The sequence below is a fragment of the Astatotilapia calliptera genome, chromosome 3 (assembly GCF_900246225.1).
Source record: "Astatotilapia calliptera chromosome 3, fAstCal1.2, whole genome shotgun sequence".
NCBI lineage: Eukaryota > Metazoa > Chordata > Actinopteri > Cichliformes > Cichlidae > Astatotilapia > Astatotilapia calliptera.
In genome coordinates, this window is record NC_039304.1 from 20,900,937 (window position 1) to 20,922,007 (window position 21,071).

Genomic DNA, 21,071 nt, shown 5'->3' on the forward strand with positions numbered 1-21,071 from the left:
TTCCGTCTAAATGGTATGGTCTCCACCGGAGGCCTTTTTTTTTGGCTTGCACTCTCGTTCCTACTATACCCAGAGTCAGCTTTGTCAGGCATTATTAACTGCTATTTATTACTCCGTGTAATCGTAACAGTTAACGCTTCCTCTGTTAGATCTAATAAAAAGTTAGTGCTCTGATTGAAGCTTGGCGCTATCGAGTTTAAAAAAAGGGGCGCTATCAGAACGTGGCTTGAGAATATTGATGCCTGATAGACAACGAAAGGGGCAAAGGTTTCTCGATATCTATGACAGGCAAAAAGGTTTTGCATACTGGGCGCCGAGCTAGCAGAAGCTACAGGCACTTCACTGAGATCCGCTCGAGTCTGGATATGGATAACGCTGTCCCTCTGGCATTTTCAAACTCATTTTTATGCGTCTCTTGCTCTTAGAAGCGGGCTAACTTGTAAAGTCGCATTCTGTTGCACGGCTTTAAAGCAAAGAGGCGTTCCGTGGTCACCGTTTAAGGTGCGATTATATTGTGTGTTTTCGGCGTTGCAGCTAACCGGCTGTTACTTGATGTTGGCCCCCTGAATGTGCACAGTGTAAATGTGATTGCCGCATTTTAACCATTGCTTTTTGTTCTGTTCTTAGGTGTTCCGGCTAAAAAATTCTGCTGGTATTTCGCCGTCAGCTATCCATCCACCCATCCGTCGGTGCTGACAGCTGCATATCCACATCCGGACTCAGTGCTGAGGAGTGGGTGGGGAGGGGGTCGACCAAAACAGAAATCAAAGGGTGGGGGGTTGCATCAAGACGCCCATGAGGATATGAAAACACTGGATGAATGCTACAACTAAAGAATGGCACAGGAACTTCCAACTTAAATTTGGATTCATTCATTGAGCAAGCCTTAAGAGCTTATCAGTGGAGAACAGGTTTAACCCACTGGAATGACACCGGCGCTTTTATTACTCCTGAAACCTGTGACTGACTACCACATTAGTGGTTTTGGTCCGTGGTGAGGGCACTGTAAGCTGGCTCTGGCTACAATAGTTGTTGGCAACTCCCTGCTTGTAAGTGTTTCAAGACCTGAAGTTTCATTGTCATTGTTTAAAAGTCTGCAAAATGACTTCAGAGTGGAGTGAGAAATCCACAGCAGACCTCATGAGCAGGTATGTCTCCAAGGAAATGGGATACAATGTGCCCAAGGAAGGTTGGCGTATCTGTCTGGCGCACGAGTTCAAGGAGAAGAGAAAGCCCTTTCAAGCAAAAGACGTCTCTCTGGCCAACATCTGGGGGCATATCGGCCTTGGAGTCAGGTTAGATCTTTTTCTCAGCACACCCTGCCTGCTTCATGTTACACCTCAATGCAGCCAGCCTTTTTATTATTCACTTTACAATATTCATGTTAACATGGTGGAGAGCCATGGGAGGCATCAGACTATAGTGTCACGTTTCTCAGATCACACCTGAGCGCAAGCCTGCAAGTGCAGTGTTGACCTGAAAATGTTACTGGTGCTTCTCTGAAAATTAAGCATCAAGACGGCCAGCTGCAGGAGTCCATTTTTTTTAGTTTCTTCTGCAGTGCTCCCAGCCCATCAGTTTAGTTTACTCTGGAGCAAAATCCCAAATGATGCTCACAAAAATCTTATTTACATAAGTTGAACTTTTTTGTTGCAATACATACAAGTTCAGCAGTAATGCAAAATGTTCTAAGGGTTTCCTGTGTTAATAAATATAGTAGTTAAACCTCTTTTCCTATGGTCTGTCAACTCTGGTTCCAGGTCAGTGCCAAGTTCAAAGTGCATGTCATTTATGGCTCTTTGACTTTAAAACCTCTGTAGCAATAAAGGCAGCGAGTGAGGTTAAGCATTCACCATCCCACAAACATGATCTTAATGCTCTTAATGTTGCCTCCACCTAGAGAGAAATATCCAGCCTGGCCTTCAACGCCTGTAGTGACTGTTTTTTCTGAAACCTGCTGATATCTGAGATGCAAAGTAGTACATTCTGCAGCTTTAGTGGACTGTACAGCCAGCTGTGGTACTGTTTAAATCCTGACAATGTGCCTTGACGAAGGAGTATGTGTCTGTCAGAGTGACTCTGCGAGGCTCACCAGTCATTAGGACTGCTCCTTGACTTGGGAAAGAAAAGAAAAGCTAGCTAGTTTCCCTACAACTTAATTGGCACACTGTGTGACACAGTGGACTGTTTTTCAGACTCACTGTGGAAAAGATGCCCGTTTGAGCTCACACAGCTTAGGTTGAGGTTCACAGACTGGTCTGCATTCATAGATCTGCACCAGAGTCTGGCCATTGTTTGCTTTTGTACAGAATAACAAAATCCTGACAATGGCCTACCCTGCTGTAGCTTCAAATAACATTGTTTAACAAATCCTTTTCACCCTGACTGGAGCTGTATTGATAGACCATTGTTCTACCTCTGGTTTGAACTCTGCTCTGAAGTTATTGTTTGGAACTACACTGTCATGCACAGCAGTTCTGCTGTTGCACAGGATCTTCCTCACAGCAAGTAGAAAGCTCTCTGTGGCTGAAACCTTAACAATAATTCTGGTCTGTTTCCTATTTTAATGCTGCACAAGTGTTGTTTGTAATTCAATTAAAAATGTATTCATATAGCTCACCTGACTGCAAACAATAACCGCAGATGGTTGCCCCTCCCTGAGCCTGGCTCTGCCCGAGGTTTCTTCCTGATAAAGAAAAGAGTTTTTTCTCCCCACTGTTAGATAAGATAAGATAAGATAACTCTTTATTGTCATTGCACAGTCATACATAGTACAGTAGTACAATGAAATTGGAAAAACTGTCCTACGTCGGCACTACATATAACACAACACGACACGATATGACACATCACAACGCAACAAACAACACAACACAGTATATTAACTTAGTATAAAAAAGAAGAATAAGTGTATGTGTATTGCACACTGTTATTATTGCACATTAATTATTATTGCACCTTGTTATAAATATAAATATTATTGTTATTGTTTTAAACATTGTTACCTCCCCCCTAAAAAAGTCCAGGGAGGTATCCAGTCAGGTCAACTATTTACATTGATCAGGGCTATTGCCCTGTTGTAAAAGCTGTCCTTGAGTCTATTTGTTCGGGACCTCAGCAGCCTGAACCTCCTGCCAGACGGCAGCAGCTTAAACACCCGGTGTCCTGGGTGTGTGCAGTCCCGTAGGATGCTGCGTGCCCTCTTGAGACAGCGAGTGCTGTACAGGTCCTTCAGGGAGGGACGAGGATGTCCAATGATTTTTTGGGCCATGTTGATGACCCTCTGGAGCGCCTTTCTGTGTGCTGTGGTGCAGCTGGAGAACCACACACCGATGCAATATGTCAGCACACTTTCAATGGAGCAGCGGTAGAAGACGGTCAGCAGCTCCTTCTTCAGGTCCATTTTTCTGAGGATTCTCAGAAAGTGGAGACGCTGTTGGGCCTTCTTTAAGACCGCAGAGGTGTTAGAGCTCCATTGGAGGTCTGTGTCTATGTGCACACCCAGAAACTTGAAACTGGAGACCCTTTCCACGCACTCCCCGTTGATGCTGACAGGCTGCAGCTCGGACTTCCTCCTTCTGAAGTCAACTACCAGTTCTTTTGTCTTGGTGGTATTGAGGTCCAGGTTGTTATCTGCACACCAATCTGTCAGCCTCTGAACTTCAGCTCTGTATGCAGTCTCATCTCCCCCTGAGATGAGCCCCACCACGGTGGTATCATCTGCAAACTTGATGACTGTGTTGTCTGGGTGGGAACTAACACAGTCATGTGTGTACAGAGTGTACAGTAGGGGACTCAGTACACAGCCTTGTGGAGAGCCGGTGTTGAGGCTGAGTGCTGAGGAAAGATGAGGCCCCACTCTAACTCTCTGTACACGGTCTGAGAAGAAGTCTCTGATCCAGCGGCAGGTGGTGGAAGGAAGTCCAATTTCCAGCAGTTTAACTATTAGTCTGTCCGGGAGTATCGTATTGAAAGCAGAGCTAAAGTCACCAAAGAGCAGCCTGGCGTAACGGCCCTGCACTTCCAGGTGAGAGATGGTGGTGTGGAGCGTTGTAGCATCTTCAGTTGATCTGTTAGCTCTGTATACAAACTGGAGCGGGTCAAGTGTGGGTGGCAGGCAGGACATGATGTGACGTCGGACCAGTTTCTCGAAGCACTTCATTATAACAGGTGTTAGAGCAACTGGTCGGTAGTCGTTGAGGCTGCTAATGTTAGTACGCTTTGGCAGTGGGACAATTGTGGCTGACTTTAGGCACGGCGGGATGCAGGACTGGGACAGTGAAGTGTTGAAGATCTTAGTGATGACCCCAGCCAGATGGTCTGCACACTCTTTTAGGACCTTTGCGGTTACCCCATCTGGTCCGGTGGCCTTCCTGGGGTTCACTGCCCTCAGTGTGCGCCTCACCTCATATTCCTGCACTATGAGGCTTGGGCTGCTGCTGCTGTCCGATGTTTTTGCTGCTGCTGCCTCTGGTCCCTTCACCTCAAAGCGTGCGAAGAAGTGGTTCAGCTCCTCCGCAAGCTCTGCGTTACCCTCAGTCAACGTGGTATTGCCAGGTTTGTAGTTGGTTAAGTGCTGAACTCCCTGCCATACCTGTCGTGAGTTTTTGGTGCTGAAGTGGTCTTCGATCCTTCTCTTGTACGCTGCCTTGGCCTCTCTGATGCCTCTTTTCAACTCAGATCTGGCTGCACTGTACTGCATACCATCACCGGATCTAAAAGCGGTGTCATGTTGCTTCAGCAGGACCTGGACCTCTTTAGTCATCCAGGGTTTCTGGTTGGAATACACCCGGAGACGTTTGTCCACAGTGACACTGTTGACACAGAAGTTAATATATGAGAGCACTGATGTTGTGTGCTCTTCAAGGTCCTGATGTTCGAACACGCTCCAGTCCGTGTTTTCAAAACAGTCCTGTTGCCAAAGTACTTGCTCATAGGAGTTCATATGATTTTTTTTTGGTTTTTTTTGTTATCGTAGTCTTTACCTTAAAGTATAACTCGCCTGTTGAGGCAACTGTTGCTGTGATTTAGCTTTGTATAAATAAAATGGAATTGAAATGGAATGGGCTCAGCGGGGCAGTCATTTGCTGCGACCATTTGGGCTGAGGGGAGGGAGATAGAAGAAAAGACACACACTGTGGAAAATGATTTTAAATGAACAACTTCCTATATTAAAGACCACCTAAACTGACATCATAACGATGTAAAACATTAACCTTTATGACAAAGAACTGAGGTGGTCTTTTGTGCTAAAAAACTCATATTTGCAACTTGTGTGACATCCCATCATCGGGGTCTCTGCGGCTCACCACCTTGGCTTAAAAAGGTATTCTTTGATGACTGCCACTGCAGATGCCTATATCTCAAACAACATAAAAGACTCAGCCAGGGTGCTGCTTTGCTGATTGCTGTCTTCCCCTCAGAGAGGGTTCTGTGCTCAGGCATCCAAATAGAGAAGCCAATAAAATGTAACAAATTGCAGCGTGTACAGAGTTGATCACAGAGTCACTGGTTTTGTTCAGCAACCCGTCAGCTTGCTGCAGATTTATCATGGTCATTTCCCCAAAGCTCTTCAAAGACCCTTCAAGAACACTCGAGGCTCAAAAGTCTTGACTTTTAAAATAAAAGCATAAAAACCCACTGTGCATTAAGAAAATGAGCTAAAAGCTAGAGACCGTAAATAAAGATGTCTTAGCTGTAAATGTATGTTAAATGTAACGAAGGCTCGTGCTAAACAAACAGTCTTGTGCTATAGATCTTAGATCAGAGTGCAAACAGATTAATGACTCAACTCTCAGGCTCTGAAAGCAGTTTGAATTCTTTTGTAACGTGGCCTAATTATTTGACAATGTATTCTTGCTTGAAAGGAAGTGCGGGCCCACCCACACATTTACACATGCTAGAATCCAACTGTCACTTCGACTACCTTTGCAGGCACTTCCGTTAAGCAGTTGCACAACTCTCTTTTTTTCTCACAGCATGCTGGTGTGTGCAAATTGTTTGATTCAGCTTTGGCTGAAAAGGTGCCTTTAACACAAAAACAAACGAGCAAGGAGAAAAGGCGTGCTCATGTGACTGACCTGGTAATTTTCTAAATCTCTGATTGTTAAAGCATTCCCAATCAATGCTCTTCAACAAAACCAGATCAGTGTCTCAGTATTTCTAGATATTCCTGTTGCTTGTGTTCATCCAGGTATCTAAAGTTTTGGTACAAGAAGACGCAGGTGGAAAAGAAGGCTCCGTTCATTGATATGTTTGGTGCCCAACCCTTACGCCAAATCTACGGTGAGTGTTTTTACAGACTGAGGCTCAAATTTTTTTTGCAACTTTTTATGATAAATCTTAACATAAAACACAGTTCTGTTTACTTTAAATATAATCATGATCAATAGTGTGCAAACAAATTGGGATCATTGAGAACCTGTTGAAGTCTCACAGTAGGAAATACTTTGCAACCTCACGGAGAGCGACGAGTGTGTTTGTAGACTTTCCTGTCATGCTGCTTAGGATTATGCAGTTTTTGCAATGTTGACTCTGTTCTCTGATTTACAGGTGCTCCACTTGGCGGCATTGGAGGAGGTACCATCACAAGAGGTTGGAGGGGGGAGTTCTGCAGATGGCAACTTAATCCTGGGATGTACCACTACAAAACAGTCATACCCAATCAGGTGATTACAGTGGCTGACATGACAGGATGAATTCTGTAATGAACTGAAAAAACAAAAACAAATTGGATTACAATGCATTTTTGTTTCTTTGGAAGTCAGAAAATAATTTCCTCCTATTGCTGGCAGAGTCTCAGTTTACAAATAAGTACCTGCTTATCAGCTGGTGTAGATATCATAAAAACATAAAAAGCTGTACAATCCATTTTCTCATGCAGTAACTACATTGAGCTAGAATGTTTTGAGAGAGGGTGTGACTCCACGGTACTGGAACAACCCGCACACGTGTTTTTATTGTCACGAGTGTAGCAAGTACATAAGCTAAAATAATTTAAGTTGGTTATGAATAGTTGGGCTAATTCAGAAGATATCAGATTCGGCTCTAGGAGGTGAGTGAAGTACAATAAACGTACAACCACAGATATTGTGATTACAATTGTTATTTATAGTGAAAATAAAGTGCAATTACCAAACACCAATATTTACAAAATCTGCAGACAAGGAAAAAATAAAACAATTCAAGCTTGTAAAATATCCGCTGCACGGCAGTGCAGGAACCTCGTCCAACCTCTGGCAACAATGTCCATAAAGTTTATTTCATGAGTGATATAAGTCCAACGCGTATGACAGTCTAGACAGGTTGAAATTTGAAGTAGGATGATCAGCACTAAGATTCCAAAGCTGAAATCTCAGAAGTGAGATTTAGGGGACTAAACCAAGAGGGGAGAGTGTAGGCCGCAGCAGCCTCCTACCAGACCGCAGGAAGTTGTAGCTGGGGTTCTGGCTCGTTGGGCCTAGCTCGCCATCCAAAGTAGTGGTGTCGCTGTGGTCTCTCCAGGGCACCACTAGCCTGCACTATAATCACAAAACCACTATTAGCAAAATTCATCTAAACTTCCCAAGCTAGCTTTAGTTCCAGTGTACACATAAAATCCATGAGAAAATACAACAAATACATATCCAACCATTGTAATGAATTAAAACATATGACAATCTCAAATAACAAAACTACAGCCACATAAAGTGAGAGCAGTAGTAATGCAGTAAGCCTCAGCCATCCCATCAGCTAATAGCACTGGCATACTGATACAGATTACAAATACAAACAAACATTCAGACTCACTCACCATTCACTACGTGCGATGTCACATACGAGCCCCACGCATCTACCCACGGCGGTATCAAAATACTGTTGAACGCAATCCACAATTAATTCAAAAACAAGCCAAGATAGTAAACAGCGAAAAGCGCTCGCCCCACGTACCTGTTGCTTCCATCCGCTAACGCCTCTCCCCCGCGTCGTTTCGAGGCGACAACCCGGAAGGCATATATCGGTGCCTCGCGAATGTGATTGGTCACAACAGGCATGTGCAGCCTCGCGGCGTGGCGTGCGTCATGACGCACGATGCCTTCACAGACACGCTCCGGTTGGAATTTAAGATTCCAATTTAGTTATAGACGCAGTTCTTTTTATTTTTATGTGGGTTACACGAGCACTATTGTTGTCTTCATCTCAGTGTGCAAATGGCAGCTGGGAGCACTTTCGCCTTGAGAAATATCACAATGTAGAATGACAAGGCAGACAAAGTAAGCACTTCCTTGCTTAGATGACATGAGAAAAATATTTGAGCTGTAACTTCAGTGGTCACTGGGAAACAAACTGCACTCGTAGAATCAGTCAAACCTGATTTTAAAAATGCTTAAAAGGTTTGGTGTATTTGCTCCAGGTTTTAAAAGCTTCTCATCAAGACTTTATGGCTTTACTAATAGCTTACATTTGGGCATCTCTGGCTAATGCCTACAACACTGAACAAACTGAGTTTTTTTTTTTTTGTAATGACTGTGCAAATGTTTTGTCTCCAAAGACATACCATAAAACGATTATCTGTCAACATGTCCCTCTTCTCATTTTTCTGTGTTCACAGTTCACTGTGTGTTTGCGTCGTGAAGGAAAAACTGTTTACCAGCAGGTGTTATCTGTAGAGCGTCCACCTACATTACAAGGCTGGAACTGGGGCTACTGCGGGGAGTACGCCTTCTATCACGCCTTGTATCCTCGCGCCTGGACGGTTTACGACCTGCCAGGACAGAACGTCACCCTGACCTGCAGACAGATTTCCCCAGTCATCCCTCATGATTATCAGGTAACCTACAGTTGAACTCCCTCCTTTATTGCACTCAATTTGTAATTTTTACAAGGTAAAAAGCTGGTAAACTGCCGTTAAAGTGCTTAAAAAAAGTCCACTATTACCCAACAAATCAAGTACACCAGCAGTCCCCAACCCCCGGGCCACGGGCCGGTACCGGTCCGTGAGTTGTTTGGTACTGGGCCGTGAGACTTGAGGCTCGGGTGGGAAATTTATGGTTTTCAGAGTTTTTACCGTTAACTCTGTTTCCCTCGGTCTTTCCTGTGTTGTAGTTGTGTGTCTTGTGTAAATATTTATTTCAAAATGATACCATAGCGACCAGAGAGCATTAAGGCTCAGAGAAGAGGATGTTACTCTCAGTGTTGTTGGCGTGTTTCAGGAGGACGCTGCTAATAAAGTTACACAATTACACAGTGAATTTGTGCTTATTATTATATTTACAAAATACAGTTTTTATCTTGGTCGTATCATTTTATTTTGTTGTATTTAACTGCGACACCTTAAAGGCCCGTCCGTGAAAATATTGTCTGACATTAAACCGGTCCGTGGCACAAAAAAGCTTGGGGACTGCTGAACTACACCATACCACACCACGGTATTTATAAAAAAACAAACGGGGATGATCACAGGTGCTGCACAGTGAAACCACGCATAAAAAGACGGATGAACAGGATGTTCATTAGCAGATTATATGTTCTAATAAGGAATAATACTGATGTGTTAAGGTTAACTCATCATCTACATCTACATCCTCTCAGGACTCAAGTCTCCCAGTTGCAGTATTGGTGTGGGACATAGAGAACAAGAACGAGTACGATCTTGATGTCTCGATTATGTTTACCATGGTCAACGGATCAGGACAAAAGGACGACAAGTGTGGCGGACACTGGAATGAACCATTTCACCTGGAGAAGGAGGGGGAGGCGGTGTCTGGGGTCCTACTTCATCACTGTACTGCAGTGAACCCTTACACTCTGTGCATCGCAGCCCGAGAGCAGGTATGATTTTTAGCAGCTGTAAGAAGGTTTTTGTGCTAAATAGGCGTACAAGTATTTCCCTGGGAATGAACTCTGGACTTTTAACAATAGTCTCTGTTGTTTGGAAATGTAATCTGTTGGTATTAATGAGTATTAATCTTTAGATTTGCCAACAAGAGTGTGTTTGTGTGCACGTTACCAGTCTGACAGGGAGATCAGCCACCAGACAGCGTTCAGTCCAAAGGGACCCTGCTTCAGTCTGTGGAACGACCTCATCGATGATGGACGGCTGGACTCTCCTACAGGTCAACACTTAGAAAAATATACTGTGCAGAGAGGAGACGGATGTCTAAAAAGTAGAATGAAACAAGATTAATGCTAAATAAATCTCCACTGTGGCATTAAAATTAGTGAAAGAGAATACAAAATGTTTTATAGATTTTAGTGTAACCATATTTAAAGTAGCTTAAAAAGATGTGGAATGAAAGAAAACAGTAGTGTGTGAATCAAATTTTATTTGATTATAGTTATTTATTAAATTGTGAGTCATCTTTGCAGGCATACTTGCCAACCTTGAGACCTCAGAATTAGGGAGACATTCAAAAAAGAAGGGGAGGGGCATACATATACATATGCATACACATATACAAATTTTTTTTAAAGTAAGTTAAATGTCACCGTTATTAGCCTACTGTCCCCCAGCTGGGGCTGTCCAAATTCAGAGGCTGCATCCACCTGTGGACCCGGCCTTTGTGGTCTAAGTGGGCCGGGTCCTCCGAAAGCCGGGTAGGCCAGTAGTGAGTGACTGTGACGATCTCGCCTTTAGAATTACGTCATGAGCTCTCTTGGTGGAGCTCCTTGCTATCTAAATATAACCGGACGCTGACGTAAATTCTCGACTATCTTACACTTCTGTTTAATCAGTTTTCTGTTTGACGTTTATTCAGCTGTGTGAAAACCCGGAGGAACCCTCCTGAGGGATTAATAAAGATTTATTTAATCTAATCTAATAACTTTAATCTCAGCCAAACCGATTTACTCAGGAACAAATAATAGTAATATTAAAACTAAGTAGCTTCCGCCATTGTTGGAAACTGGAATTGGCTGGGATGAATGAATGAATGAATTCTGGGATACGGTTTTTCATTTTTTTCATTTTTGTTCTCCGGGTGGAAAATCAGGAGAAATTTGGGAGAACGGTGGCTCTAGGAGATTTTCAGGAGGGTTACTGAAATTGGTGATTCTCCCGGAAAAATCGGGAGGGTTGGCATGTATGGTTGTAGGACAAATGGTCTTCTAAAGCCACATTCCAGTCCTCCAAGTACAACCCTGGATTAGTTTCATATCTTTTCTCACACTTGCTGTCATTTCTTTACTTTTCTCTCTTTAAAAAAACACAAAATTACTTTAAGACACTGAAAACAAATTATATTATTTTATTTTCGTTCTCTCTAAAGTCATCTCTGAAATATTAGAGTTTACAACAAGTCATTAACCTCTTGTCTGTCTTCCCTCTGCAGGATCCAGTCCACCAACAGTTAAAGGAGAAAAGGTAGCTGCGGCAGTAGCTGTGGGCTGCTCGGTGCCAGCTCAGGGCCATAACTCACTGGAGTTCTGCTTGGCCTGGGACATGCCCAAAATTACCTTTGGGTCTCGGGAGAAGGGGCACATGAGGTAGCTCAAACACAAAAAGGAAATACACAGACAGTATGTTGCTTTTATAAAAGACAAAAATGTCACCAAAATGTGCTGGAAGGCTTAATACTGCATTTTTCAACTATGGGCTACTTTGTAAAGAAGCACTTTATCTTTTTAGCGTGTTTCCTGTGTTGTGAGTCTTTGCTGTTGCTAAATGTAAAACAGCTTGTTTGAATTTTGCTTATTTATTATAACTACAGCAAAAAAGCATCTCTGAAGGTGATGGGCAACAAAATATACATTCATATATATTAGAGCAGGGCGATATGACCAAAAATATTTATCACGATATACATTTGAAAATTTGCGATAACGATATAACTGACGATATAATTGACACTAGACAAAGTACTTTACAACTCCACAACTTTATTTGTGCAAAAAAAAAAAAAAATCAACGTATTTTCACTTAAACAAGCAGCTGTTTTTTATGTGCATTAAAGTTATATAAAAATTTTAAAATGCAAATTCCTTACTGACAGTTTAACCAAAAGGCATTTCCAGTGGGAATTGGCCAACATGTCCTCAGCATAACCATGTATAATATCCACAAAACTTAAAAAGAGGTTATACACACAATACGGTAATATTATGTTGAAGCACAGTACGTATCACTCTGCAAGGCTCCTGCCTACGATGGCTGTAACGCTCCGACAATCCATCAAGTGGTGCGGGTTCGTAGCTTAGCAAAGTCGTACTGAAACGTTTGACAGATTTTCGAGCGCCGTGTACATAAAATCGTTTCGAGGTCATTAAACACAACCAGAATTCATACATAAAGCACACGGGATTATAAGGTAAGGGGCACTGTCGATTTTCAGAAAAATCAAAGGATTGATTTAAAGTGTGCCGTATTTTCCAAAAAACAAGGTAATAACGACGGCCCGCTAGCATGCTCTACCAAAAATAGTGCTTTGTTGTGTATCTGACGGACGAAAGCTAAACCAGTTCCACACCACTGAAGTTGCAGCATTTTTACAAACCAATTCTGGTTCATCCGTTTCATTCAACGACCGGCTTTCGCTCTTCTCATTCTGCGTCGCCGCCATGTGCGTATGAAAACAAAGGCACTGTGCATGCGCGTTCTACCCATATTCTATCGCCATATTTCATTTTCTCATCGTTGCCCAACATTATACCGGTATTACCGTGAACGGTATGATATGGCCCAGCCCTAATAAATACACACACACACACACACACACTGATTGTCTTGATGAGTGTGTAGGATTTTGAAACTTGGTTTTTTTTTTTGTTTTTTTTTATTGTTTGCAGGAGATACACTCGTTACTTTGGGACCACAGGAGATGCATCCCCCTCACTCAGCCATTATGCCCTAACACACTACAAGCAGTGGGAGAAAAGCATTGAGGAGTGGCAGAGACCCATACTGCAGGACAGGTGCTTTATTGCCCGTTATTGCACTGTGGACAGATACAGTTTAATGGCAGAGTTTGCTTCTTGTAGTATATTTAGAAAGCCATTTGTGGTGTTTTAATTTGCTTCATTGAATTTATTGAGTACAATTTCTTCCTTATTGGGCTCTTTGTTTTGTCATAGTGTATTTTATTTTGTTGAGCTCTATATTTAACTAGCTTTATCTAAAATTAGATTTTATAGCACTGAAAGCTTTGCAGGTCAGAAACATCTACAGCTAATATTAAATAAATGTGGTATATTAGTTCAGAACCTCAGTAGCTAAGCACTTTTTTACTTTCTATGTCTCTCATGCGCTGCAGTTCTCTACCTTCCTGGTATAAGTCAGCACTGTTTAACGAGTTATACTTTGTGGCGGATGGTGGGACCGTGTGGACGGAGATAATGGAGGATGTTGACATCAGTGGCGGCATACGTAGCGAGGACGGAGGTCTGCCAGCTCAACCCACTGTCATCAAGGAGTATGGACGTTTCGCTTACCTAGAAGGTAGGCAAGAAAAGGGGTGCAGGGAAGTTATGAAAAATGAAACTCATATCCTTCAACTGTGACATGTAGATGGTAACAATTAATTAAGTGCATACTAACATAAAAGTGTTACAGTTTAGCATTTGTTTTTTTGTTAAACAAAACATTTCCAGTTTTATGTTACTCTCACAGTCTGGGCTATTTTGTGTGTGTGTGTGTGTGTGTGTGTGTGTGTGTGTGTGTGTGTGTGTATGTATATAAGCTTGTGCTTTGACCACACATTACCTGTTTTCCAGGTCAGGAGTACAGAATGTACAACACATATGATGTGCACTTCTACGCCTCTTTTGCACTTATCATGCTGTGGCCCAAACTTGCCTTGAGTTTGCAGTACGACATTGGTGAGTGTAGTGTGCATTTTTATCTGTGGTCTTAAGCTTGTGTGTTTCATAAAGAGCCATCCTAAGACCTAGTTTTACAGCATTACCCTCTTCTCAGCTGGCAGTGTGATTCAGCAAGACCTCACGGAGAGACTCCACCTAATGAGCGGACAGTATTCTCCCATCAAAACCAAAAATGTGGTGCCTCATGACATCGGAGACCCAGGTATGACAAAAGCAAAAACCTTACTTACATTTTATTTCCAACAAAGGCCTGTTGGAAGCAGCATGTCTATGAAATGGAATGTAGAGAGCTGTGCAACACACTTTATTTATTAAATATGACACCCGACGATGTCACAGTCATGTTGTAACCGGATGATATTGTTGTATTGTATTAAAATAATCTTAAATACCAGAGTTTTAGTATACCCCTTCCTTGCCCTTTGCGGGGAGTTGCAGTCTTTGAGTGCTCTTGTTAAAAAAATAAATAAAAGATTGATGGCTGGAGTACCTTTTAGGCAGTTATTTTTCAGTTCAGCCCTTAGCAGAATTAAAATCATCTTCCTGACACTTTCTATTATCGTTTCTTGAAACTTTTTTTCTTTAGATGACGAGCCCTGGGTGAGGGTGAATGCCTACCTCATTCATGACACCGCACACTGGAAGGACCTGAACCTGAAGTTTGTCCTGCAGGTATACAGGGACTTTCATCTTACCCAGGACAGGCAATACCTCCAGGACATGTGGCCCATCTGCCAGGTATAACTGGTGACATATTCTTAATTACACTGACTGCGAAGGATAATTCATTTTAGACATCGCATACAAAGGTGGATGTATATTAAATTTTTTTGTTTATCTATTAGGCAGTGATGGAGTCCGAGTTGAAATTTGACCTGGATGGAGATGGCCTAATAGAGAACTCTGGATATGCTGACCAGACCTATGATGGCTGGATAGTGACTGGACCAAGGTGAGAGTTGGACAATTAAAGTCATGTCAATTCAGTTTTATTTTTATTACTTAATGCCAAATCACAAAAACAGGCACCTCAAAATGTTGAATATTTTAAGGTAAAGACCATGCAGTAATAGAGAGAAACCACCAATGAGCAGATGACCCACTTTGAGCAACCACTTGGTGACAAATGAAAAGGGGAGGCAAAAAATCTTTTAACAGGAAGAAATCTCCATAAGAACCAGGCTCAGGGAGGGCAGCCATCTGCTGTAAGCAGTTAGCAATGAGAGGAGGGAGACGAGACAAAAGACACACTGTGGAAGACAGTCAGAGATTAATAATAACTAATGATTAAATGCTGAGTGATGTATAAACAGACAGAATGTCTTTATACACAAGTAAGAACACAGCAGCCCAGGCCTATTGCTGCATAATAGCATTATTGCACATGTGTATCACATCAATGATGTGTCTTTGTACTTGAAAACTGGGGGTCAGGGATGACCTGCGATGCAGAAGCTCCTCACAGATCTGAACTGGCTTCATTTGAGCTGGAAAATAAGGTTGTTTTTATTTTTCACTTGCTAATTTTGTGCTTCAAGATGACACTGAAAGAAAGTAGGCAAAGTACTAAACACACATCAGATGTACTAGTCCATTTTTTTAAATCTTGAAAGTTGTTGATTTTTGTTTTGTTTTGCAAGATGAATTCAGGAGTAGTAATTTTGAAATTTATACTGGCCAAACACTTAATTGGGTACACCACCAGCAACCTGAACTGTTGATACAAGGCAAGATGGAGCTATCCTTCCATGCTGATTTTTTGTGTTTGTTTGTTTCAACATTTTTATTTTAAACTTTAGATGTAAACAAAACAAGAAAATCAACATTTATCAAACTTGTATTTCATTCTGTACCTCAAGTTTCAGAAAGCCAGCTGGTGAAAGGAGACCAAATACAGTTATACTGATAAAGTTTGTCTAACAGACCATGAGTCACTTTTTCGTAGGATGTTTAACCAACGTCATTAACCATTCTTCAAAGGAAGGGGGCACTTTTCCTGGTCTTTCCTGGTCTTAGCAAGACCCGTTTAGCCTTGGTAAGAGGCAGGATGATGCTTTTTTTATATGGGGGGAGAAGTCGCAGTCAATGTTCTATGGTTATACTAACCATGGAAAGTTTTGGTGAGACGCGAAATGTTCTTTTCAGAACACTGAAAATGACCTCCAGGATATTTTCCCACCAGTCCCAAAGTGCTGGATAGCTCCATAGAATATGTAGAATCAAGGCACTCTGGCCATCACATCTCCAGCAATTGTCCATAGGAATCAAGGTTCATTTGTGCAACTGTTGCAGTGTTCAATACCACCTGTGGATTATCTTTAACTGGATGAATCTGCTGCCTATCTCCTTATACATGGTAATAATATTATGAAGACATGACTCCCATTCAGCTGGAGAAATGTCCACTGCCAGATCTTGGGCCTAGCAACCTTTAACGTTGGAAAGAGGGTCAGCTATCTGATCTTGCATTAAATGGTAGATCTTAGGGGTAATACCTTTACCAAAGGGTGATCTTGAAAGCAGTGCTTCCACAGGGCTGCCCGCAGGGCAACTCCTGGGACTTCCCAGCTATTTCAATAAAGAACTGCACATTTGGACATATCTCCAGAATCAATTGTGCTCCAAATTTTATATAGCTCAACAATCTGATTGAAGCCCAGGAAATGGTTTGTTCTGCAATAAAATAAATATGATACATAGAGGATGCCTGCCTTCCATGCTTTTTACACCAAATTCAGAGCCTGCCATCTGAATGTTGCAACAGAAATTGAGACTACTCAGACCAGGTTTCTCTTGTATACCATCAGTAATTTAAGCATATTCGTAATAATTTGGCTTTTAATCAAATATAGTGAGAATAAAATTTAGAGACAGATATTTTGGCTTTACATGCAAAGGTTTTGGGTAAATCTAAGTACTGAATCAGAAGTGATAACCAGATTTTTCTTTTATGTGGTCCAAAGTAGTTTGCATCTAACAAAGAAGTAATATTAGTAAAAAAATATTGACTCCAGTATAATTTTTTTTAATTTGTATTTTTAGTGCCTACTGTGGTGGTATGTGGGTGGCATCGCTCTGTGTGATGTGTAAAATGGCCAGACTGTTGGACAGCGAGGAGTTGTACCGTCACTACAAAGACCTGTTGGACAGAGGCAGTGCTGCTTTTGAGAAACTACTGTGGAACGGTGAGTCCAAACAATGTAGTCCTGACTTAAAATGTAATTCTTATGTTTTGGTCAGTGATGATGATAAAATGCACAAACAAATGCTTATTCTTAGGCTGGTAATAAAAAGTAATTCAAAGATGTCACATCTGTCTTTAGCTATTTTTAAATAATGTTTGACAGTGGACTGCTTGAAGACCTAAAGTGACTTCCCTTTTTGTTTCTCATCCCATCAAACACAGGCAAATACTACAACTATGACAGCAGTGGGAGAGATCTTTCTAACAGTGTCATGTCGGACCAGTGTGCTGGCCACTGGTTCCTGAGAGCATCTGGGCTGGGAGACGGAGAATTTCAGGCAAGTCTTTTATTGAGCTAGCATTAGTGTTCAGTTCAAGAGCGGTGTTTGTAAAAATGTGTTTATTATTTTATTGTTGTTTTGTGCTCTAGACTTTTGCAAGCTTAATGTGGGAGGAGCTAAATTGAAACATGTACACCAGAGTGGAGGAAATCTTTCCTAATCCTTCTGGAAAAATCACACCTTGCTGGAAACTGTTGTTAAAGTAAAGCTCATTCAGAGTTTAAAAATGTTCAAACTTCATTTCCAAGCCACTTTATACTGGAGAAACCCCCAACAATCAAACGAATCTCTGTGGTAACAGTGGGAAGGAAAAACTCCCATTTAACAGGACGAAACCTCCAACAGAACCAGGCTCACGATGAAATATTTCATCACTCATCCTAGTGATTTCTCCCACTAAAAACTCTACATTTAGATGAATAGAATCAACTTTCAGTTTTCTATTCAAGATTTTTTTTTTTAATCTTAATATTTTAAATTCCATTCTGAATTTAACAGGATGCCATGAAGAGAAGCTATTATGGGAGGAATGTCTTTTTATGTCCGGAAGATTGAAGGGAACGCTTGGGTTTTGACATTAAATGACTAGGCCTAAGTTTGACACATTTTGTAGCTGAAAAGCCACAACAGCTCTGACTTTACATTATTGATTTAAACTATCAAAAGATGTTGGTTTTTTTTTAATGGTTTCTTTTTTTAATTGTAATGCCTGCACTGTACTAACTCCCTAAAAACGAATTAAAAATAAGTACAATTGCAAATAAATAAAACATAATATCATGTCTTTTCTGTCTGCGGGACTCCAGAATACATGTATGTTACTCGAGGAATGTTTCTGAAGGAAGTTATATGGGTTAATCATTGCTTCTTCTCTTCTTTTAGGCCTTTCCAAAAGAAAAGATCCAAAGTGCACTAAAATCTGTGTTTGACTTGAATGTAATGAGCTTTGCTGGAGGCCAGATGGGGGCAGTCAATGGCATGCGCCCTGAAGGAGTCCCTGATCGCTCCAGTGTTCAGTCTGATGAAGTGTGGATTGGAGTTGTATACGGTCTGGCAGCCACAATGATCCATGAGGTATGATCGATCTATCAATCTTCATCTTTTCTCTTTTTCTTATATCATTTTTTTAAAAGCAGCATTTTCAAAATGTCACTCTGGGTCATGGATACACTGGACAGTTGTTCAGTCAGCAGGGATCATATGTACCTACACGTTTGATTTGTTGGATTTTTATGCTGGATGCCCTTCCTGATGCAACCTCCAAAGGGATTTGTCTCCTCCTGGGATCAAACCAGGGATCTTTTGCTTGTTAGGTGAATGTGTATACCAGCTCAAAATAACTAATAAAATAAAATAATCATATAGTGACGATCACAAAATACATAAATTCTTTTTTTTGTTTCTTTTTGTTTCTTTCTTTTTTCTTTTTTTCCCCAACAAAACACGTGAAGTGCTTTTTTCTTGCTTTTATAACAAGCTAAGGAGTTACTGGAATTGATAAACGGGTTTCTGTTAAAGCAGAAACCTGTTTATGTTATGGAATACTTTTTGATTCATGTGATTGTTTCCTGATTTCTAATGCAGTCTTTTTACTTAAATCTCAGCAAAGAGGCAATTAAGTGTCTTCTATGAAAATGTCTCAGTTACACAGGCCTAAAGACTGGTCGGCAACCCCCTGGCAACCGCTAGTCACTAGAGCGATTGCTGGAGGGACCGTGGAAGTGGTGTTGTTGTTGTTGATTTTTGTAGCCATTTAAAAAAATTGTGGTTTTGATTTTTGTGGCATGGAGTCTGACAACATCACATGTTGTCATGTTGTTCTACCTGCTCGGATTGCTTAGAATCCTGTCTGAGCAGGTACTATTTTTGTACCTGGTACCAGGTACTATCACCTAATGGAAAACCCTTAAAACTGTGGCAACCTGTGCCAAGTCGATCCAAGTGAGTGCTAATGAAAAAGGGGCTTTAGTTTCACTCCTGCTCAGTGTGTGTTTTCAGATATGTTGGTGCCTTTCTCAGGCAACCGTGAAAATCTGCTAGAGGCCAGAGCAATCATTAGGTTTTTGTTGCAGGGCCCTTTTTGTGACCATACCCAGCAACCAATAGCCATCCACTCAGGAGATGGTGATTTACATAGTGACAAGAGGTTGCCCATCAGTTTCTAGCCATGTGTGACTGAGGTACAAGCTGCACAATTAACATTTACTACCCTAAAAGTGACTTGATAATACTTGACAGTGTGGGTGTTTCTAAAGTTGTGGAGATATTGTGATCCTGAATTAAACACTACCTCAAGCCTGCAACTATTTGCCTTTTCCTCAGGGAATGCAGGAGGAAGGTATGCGTACAGCGGAGGGCTGCTACCGGACGGTGTGGGAGAAGCTGGGCATGGCCTTTCAGACCCCAGAAGCCTACTGTGAGAAGAATATCTATCGTTCTCTAGCCTACATGAGGCCTCTGAGCATTTGGGCCATGCAGCTCGCCCTGAACACTTCACAGAAGGATCAGACCACAACAGCTTAGACTGGAGTCACATACTGAACTAAGACCCGAGTCATTACAGGAGGGAACAGGAGTTCCTAGAAACTCTGCTGTAGCCACCACTTTGATCTGGACTGACACTTTGAGGTGCTGTTTAACTGTTTACAGACCCAGAATTAAATTTTCCCAAGTTTGTTTCACTGTAAATGTTTGAGGCTATGGTACCGGATTGTACATTTTCCTCTACAAAGACAGTAGGTGTGAAATAGTGATCATATTGTTAGGCAAGCACATTTGATTTTCTTTCTGTGTATGAAGTGTTAGCCAGGTAATAGCAAAAAATAAATGAATAAATCATAGCCTGTGTCTATTAAACAAATTACTTTGTTACAGAACATCAAAATACTGTTTGCATACACATAAAAAAGCAAACACTACACTTCGCTGTTCACAGTCATGGCTATAATACCTGCAACATGTTTATTATCTGATTTTCTTTATCCCCTCCCTTCATCCCAACTTGATTGCTGTACTAAGTGGTGTAATTTTTGATGAGTGGTTTTGGAGATTAAGCCTGTAGTGAAAAAAAAAAAAAAAAAAAAAAAAAAAAAGATATATATATATATATATATATATATATATATATATATATATATATATATATATATATATATATATATATATATATATATATATATCTTTTTTTATATAGAATTTGGTGCATTCTTGTATGTTGACCAACTATATCTACAGTATATAAATGTGGCAGCAAAATTTTCCGTTTTGTAAAAATAGAATATTCATGACAATCATGCTGAATAAATGACTGAATAACATACAAGGAGATATTTGTTTTCCTTTTAATTAAGTATAGTTGGGTATATCTTTAAAACAGAATTATTTTTTTATTTATTTACATGTTTACTGAAACATCTTTTGATTAAAGCCTCTCACCTTTTGCTTCAAAGGATGCACATTTAAATTGGATGAAGTGTTTAGGTTGTTCATCTCCTTAACATTTGGATGTTGTGGCGCAATCGGTTAGCGCTTTCGCTTGTTAACCGAAAGGTTGGTGGTTCAAGCCCACCCAGGGACGATATCACTATTATTGCCAGGTAATGCAGAAAGCTGCACAAACGTGCAGTGCAACTGCATCCTGAAAAAGCACTGCTTTTGTTTCACAATAGCATCCATGCTAGACTCGGTCGTTTGATGAACGCAGTCAACCGTTTTATCAAGGGTGATATGCTTATTTGGATTGGTGTTGTTTG

At 41.2% G+C, this 21,071-nt stretch overlaps 1 protein-coding gene across 1 annotated transcript; it reads left to right on the plus strand.

The window, feature by feature from the left end:
* The first annotated feature begins 76 nt into the window (after positions 1–76).
* On the plus strand, positions 77–20,395 carry gba2 (glucosidase, beta (bile acid) 2). Its single transcript, XM_026162281.1, has 18 exons — positions 77–501; positions 628–1,295; positions 6,194–6,285; positions 6,553–6,668; positions 8,591–8,809; positions 9,571–9,810; positions 9,992–10,094; positions 11,310–11,463; positions 12,763–12,888; positions 13,227–13,411; positions 13,687–13,791; positions 13,889–13,996; positions 14,381–14,532; positions 14,640–14,746; positions 16,837–16,979; positions 17,201–17,316; positions 18,202–18,393; positions 19,642–20,395. Exons 2-18 carry the CDS (start codon positions 1,102–1,104, stop codon positions 19,840–19,842), a joined length of 2,553 nt encoding a protein of 850 aa, XP_026018066.1. The 5' UTR covers positions 77–501; positions 628–1,101; the 3' UTR covers positions 19,843–20,395.
* Positions 20,396–21,071: the final 676 nt, after the last annotated feature.

Excerpts from the sequence above, each read along its gene's own strand:
- gba2 (XM_026162281.1), top strand. The coding sequence starts at position 1,102 with ATGACTTCAGAGTGGAGTGAGAAATCCACAGCAGACCTCATGAGCAGG. Across the intron at positions 9,811-9,991 it reads GCATCGCAGCCCGAGAGCAG|TCTGACAGGGAGATCAGCCA; the intron begins GTATGATTTTTA and ends GCACGTTACCAG. Across the intron at positions 17,317-18,201 it reads TGGGAGACGGAGAATTTCAG|GCCTTTCCAAAAGAAAAGAT; the intron begins GCAAGTCTTTTA and ends CTCTTCTTTTAG.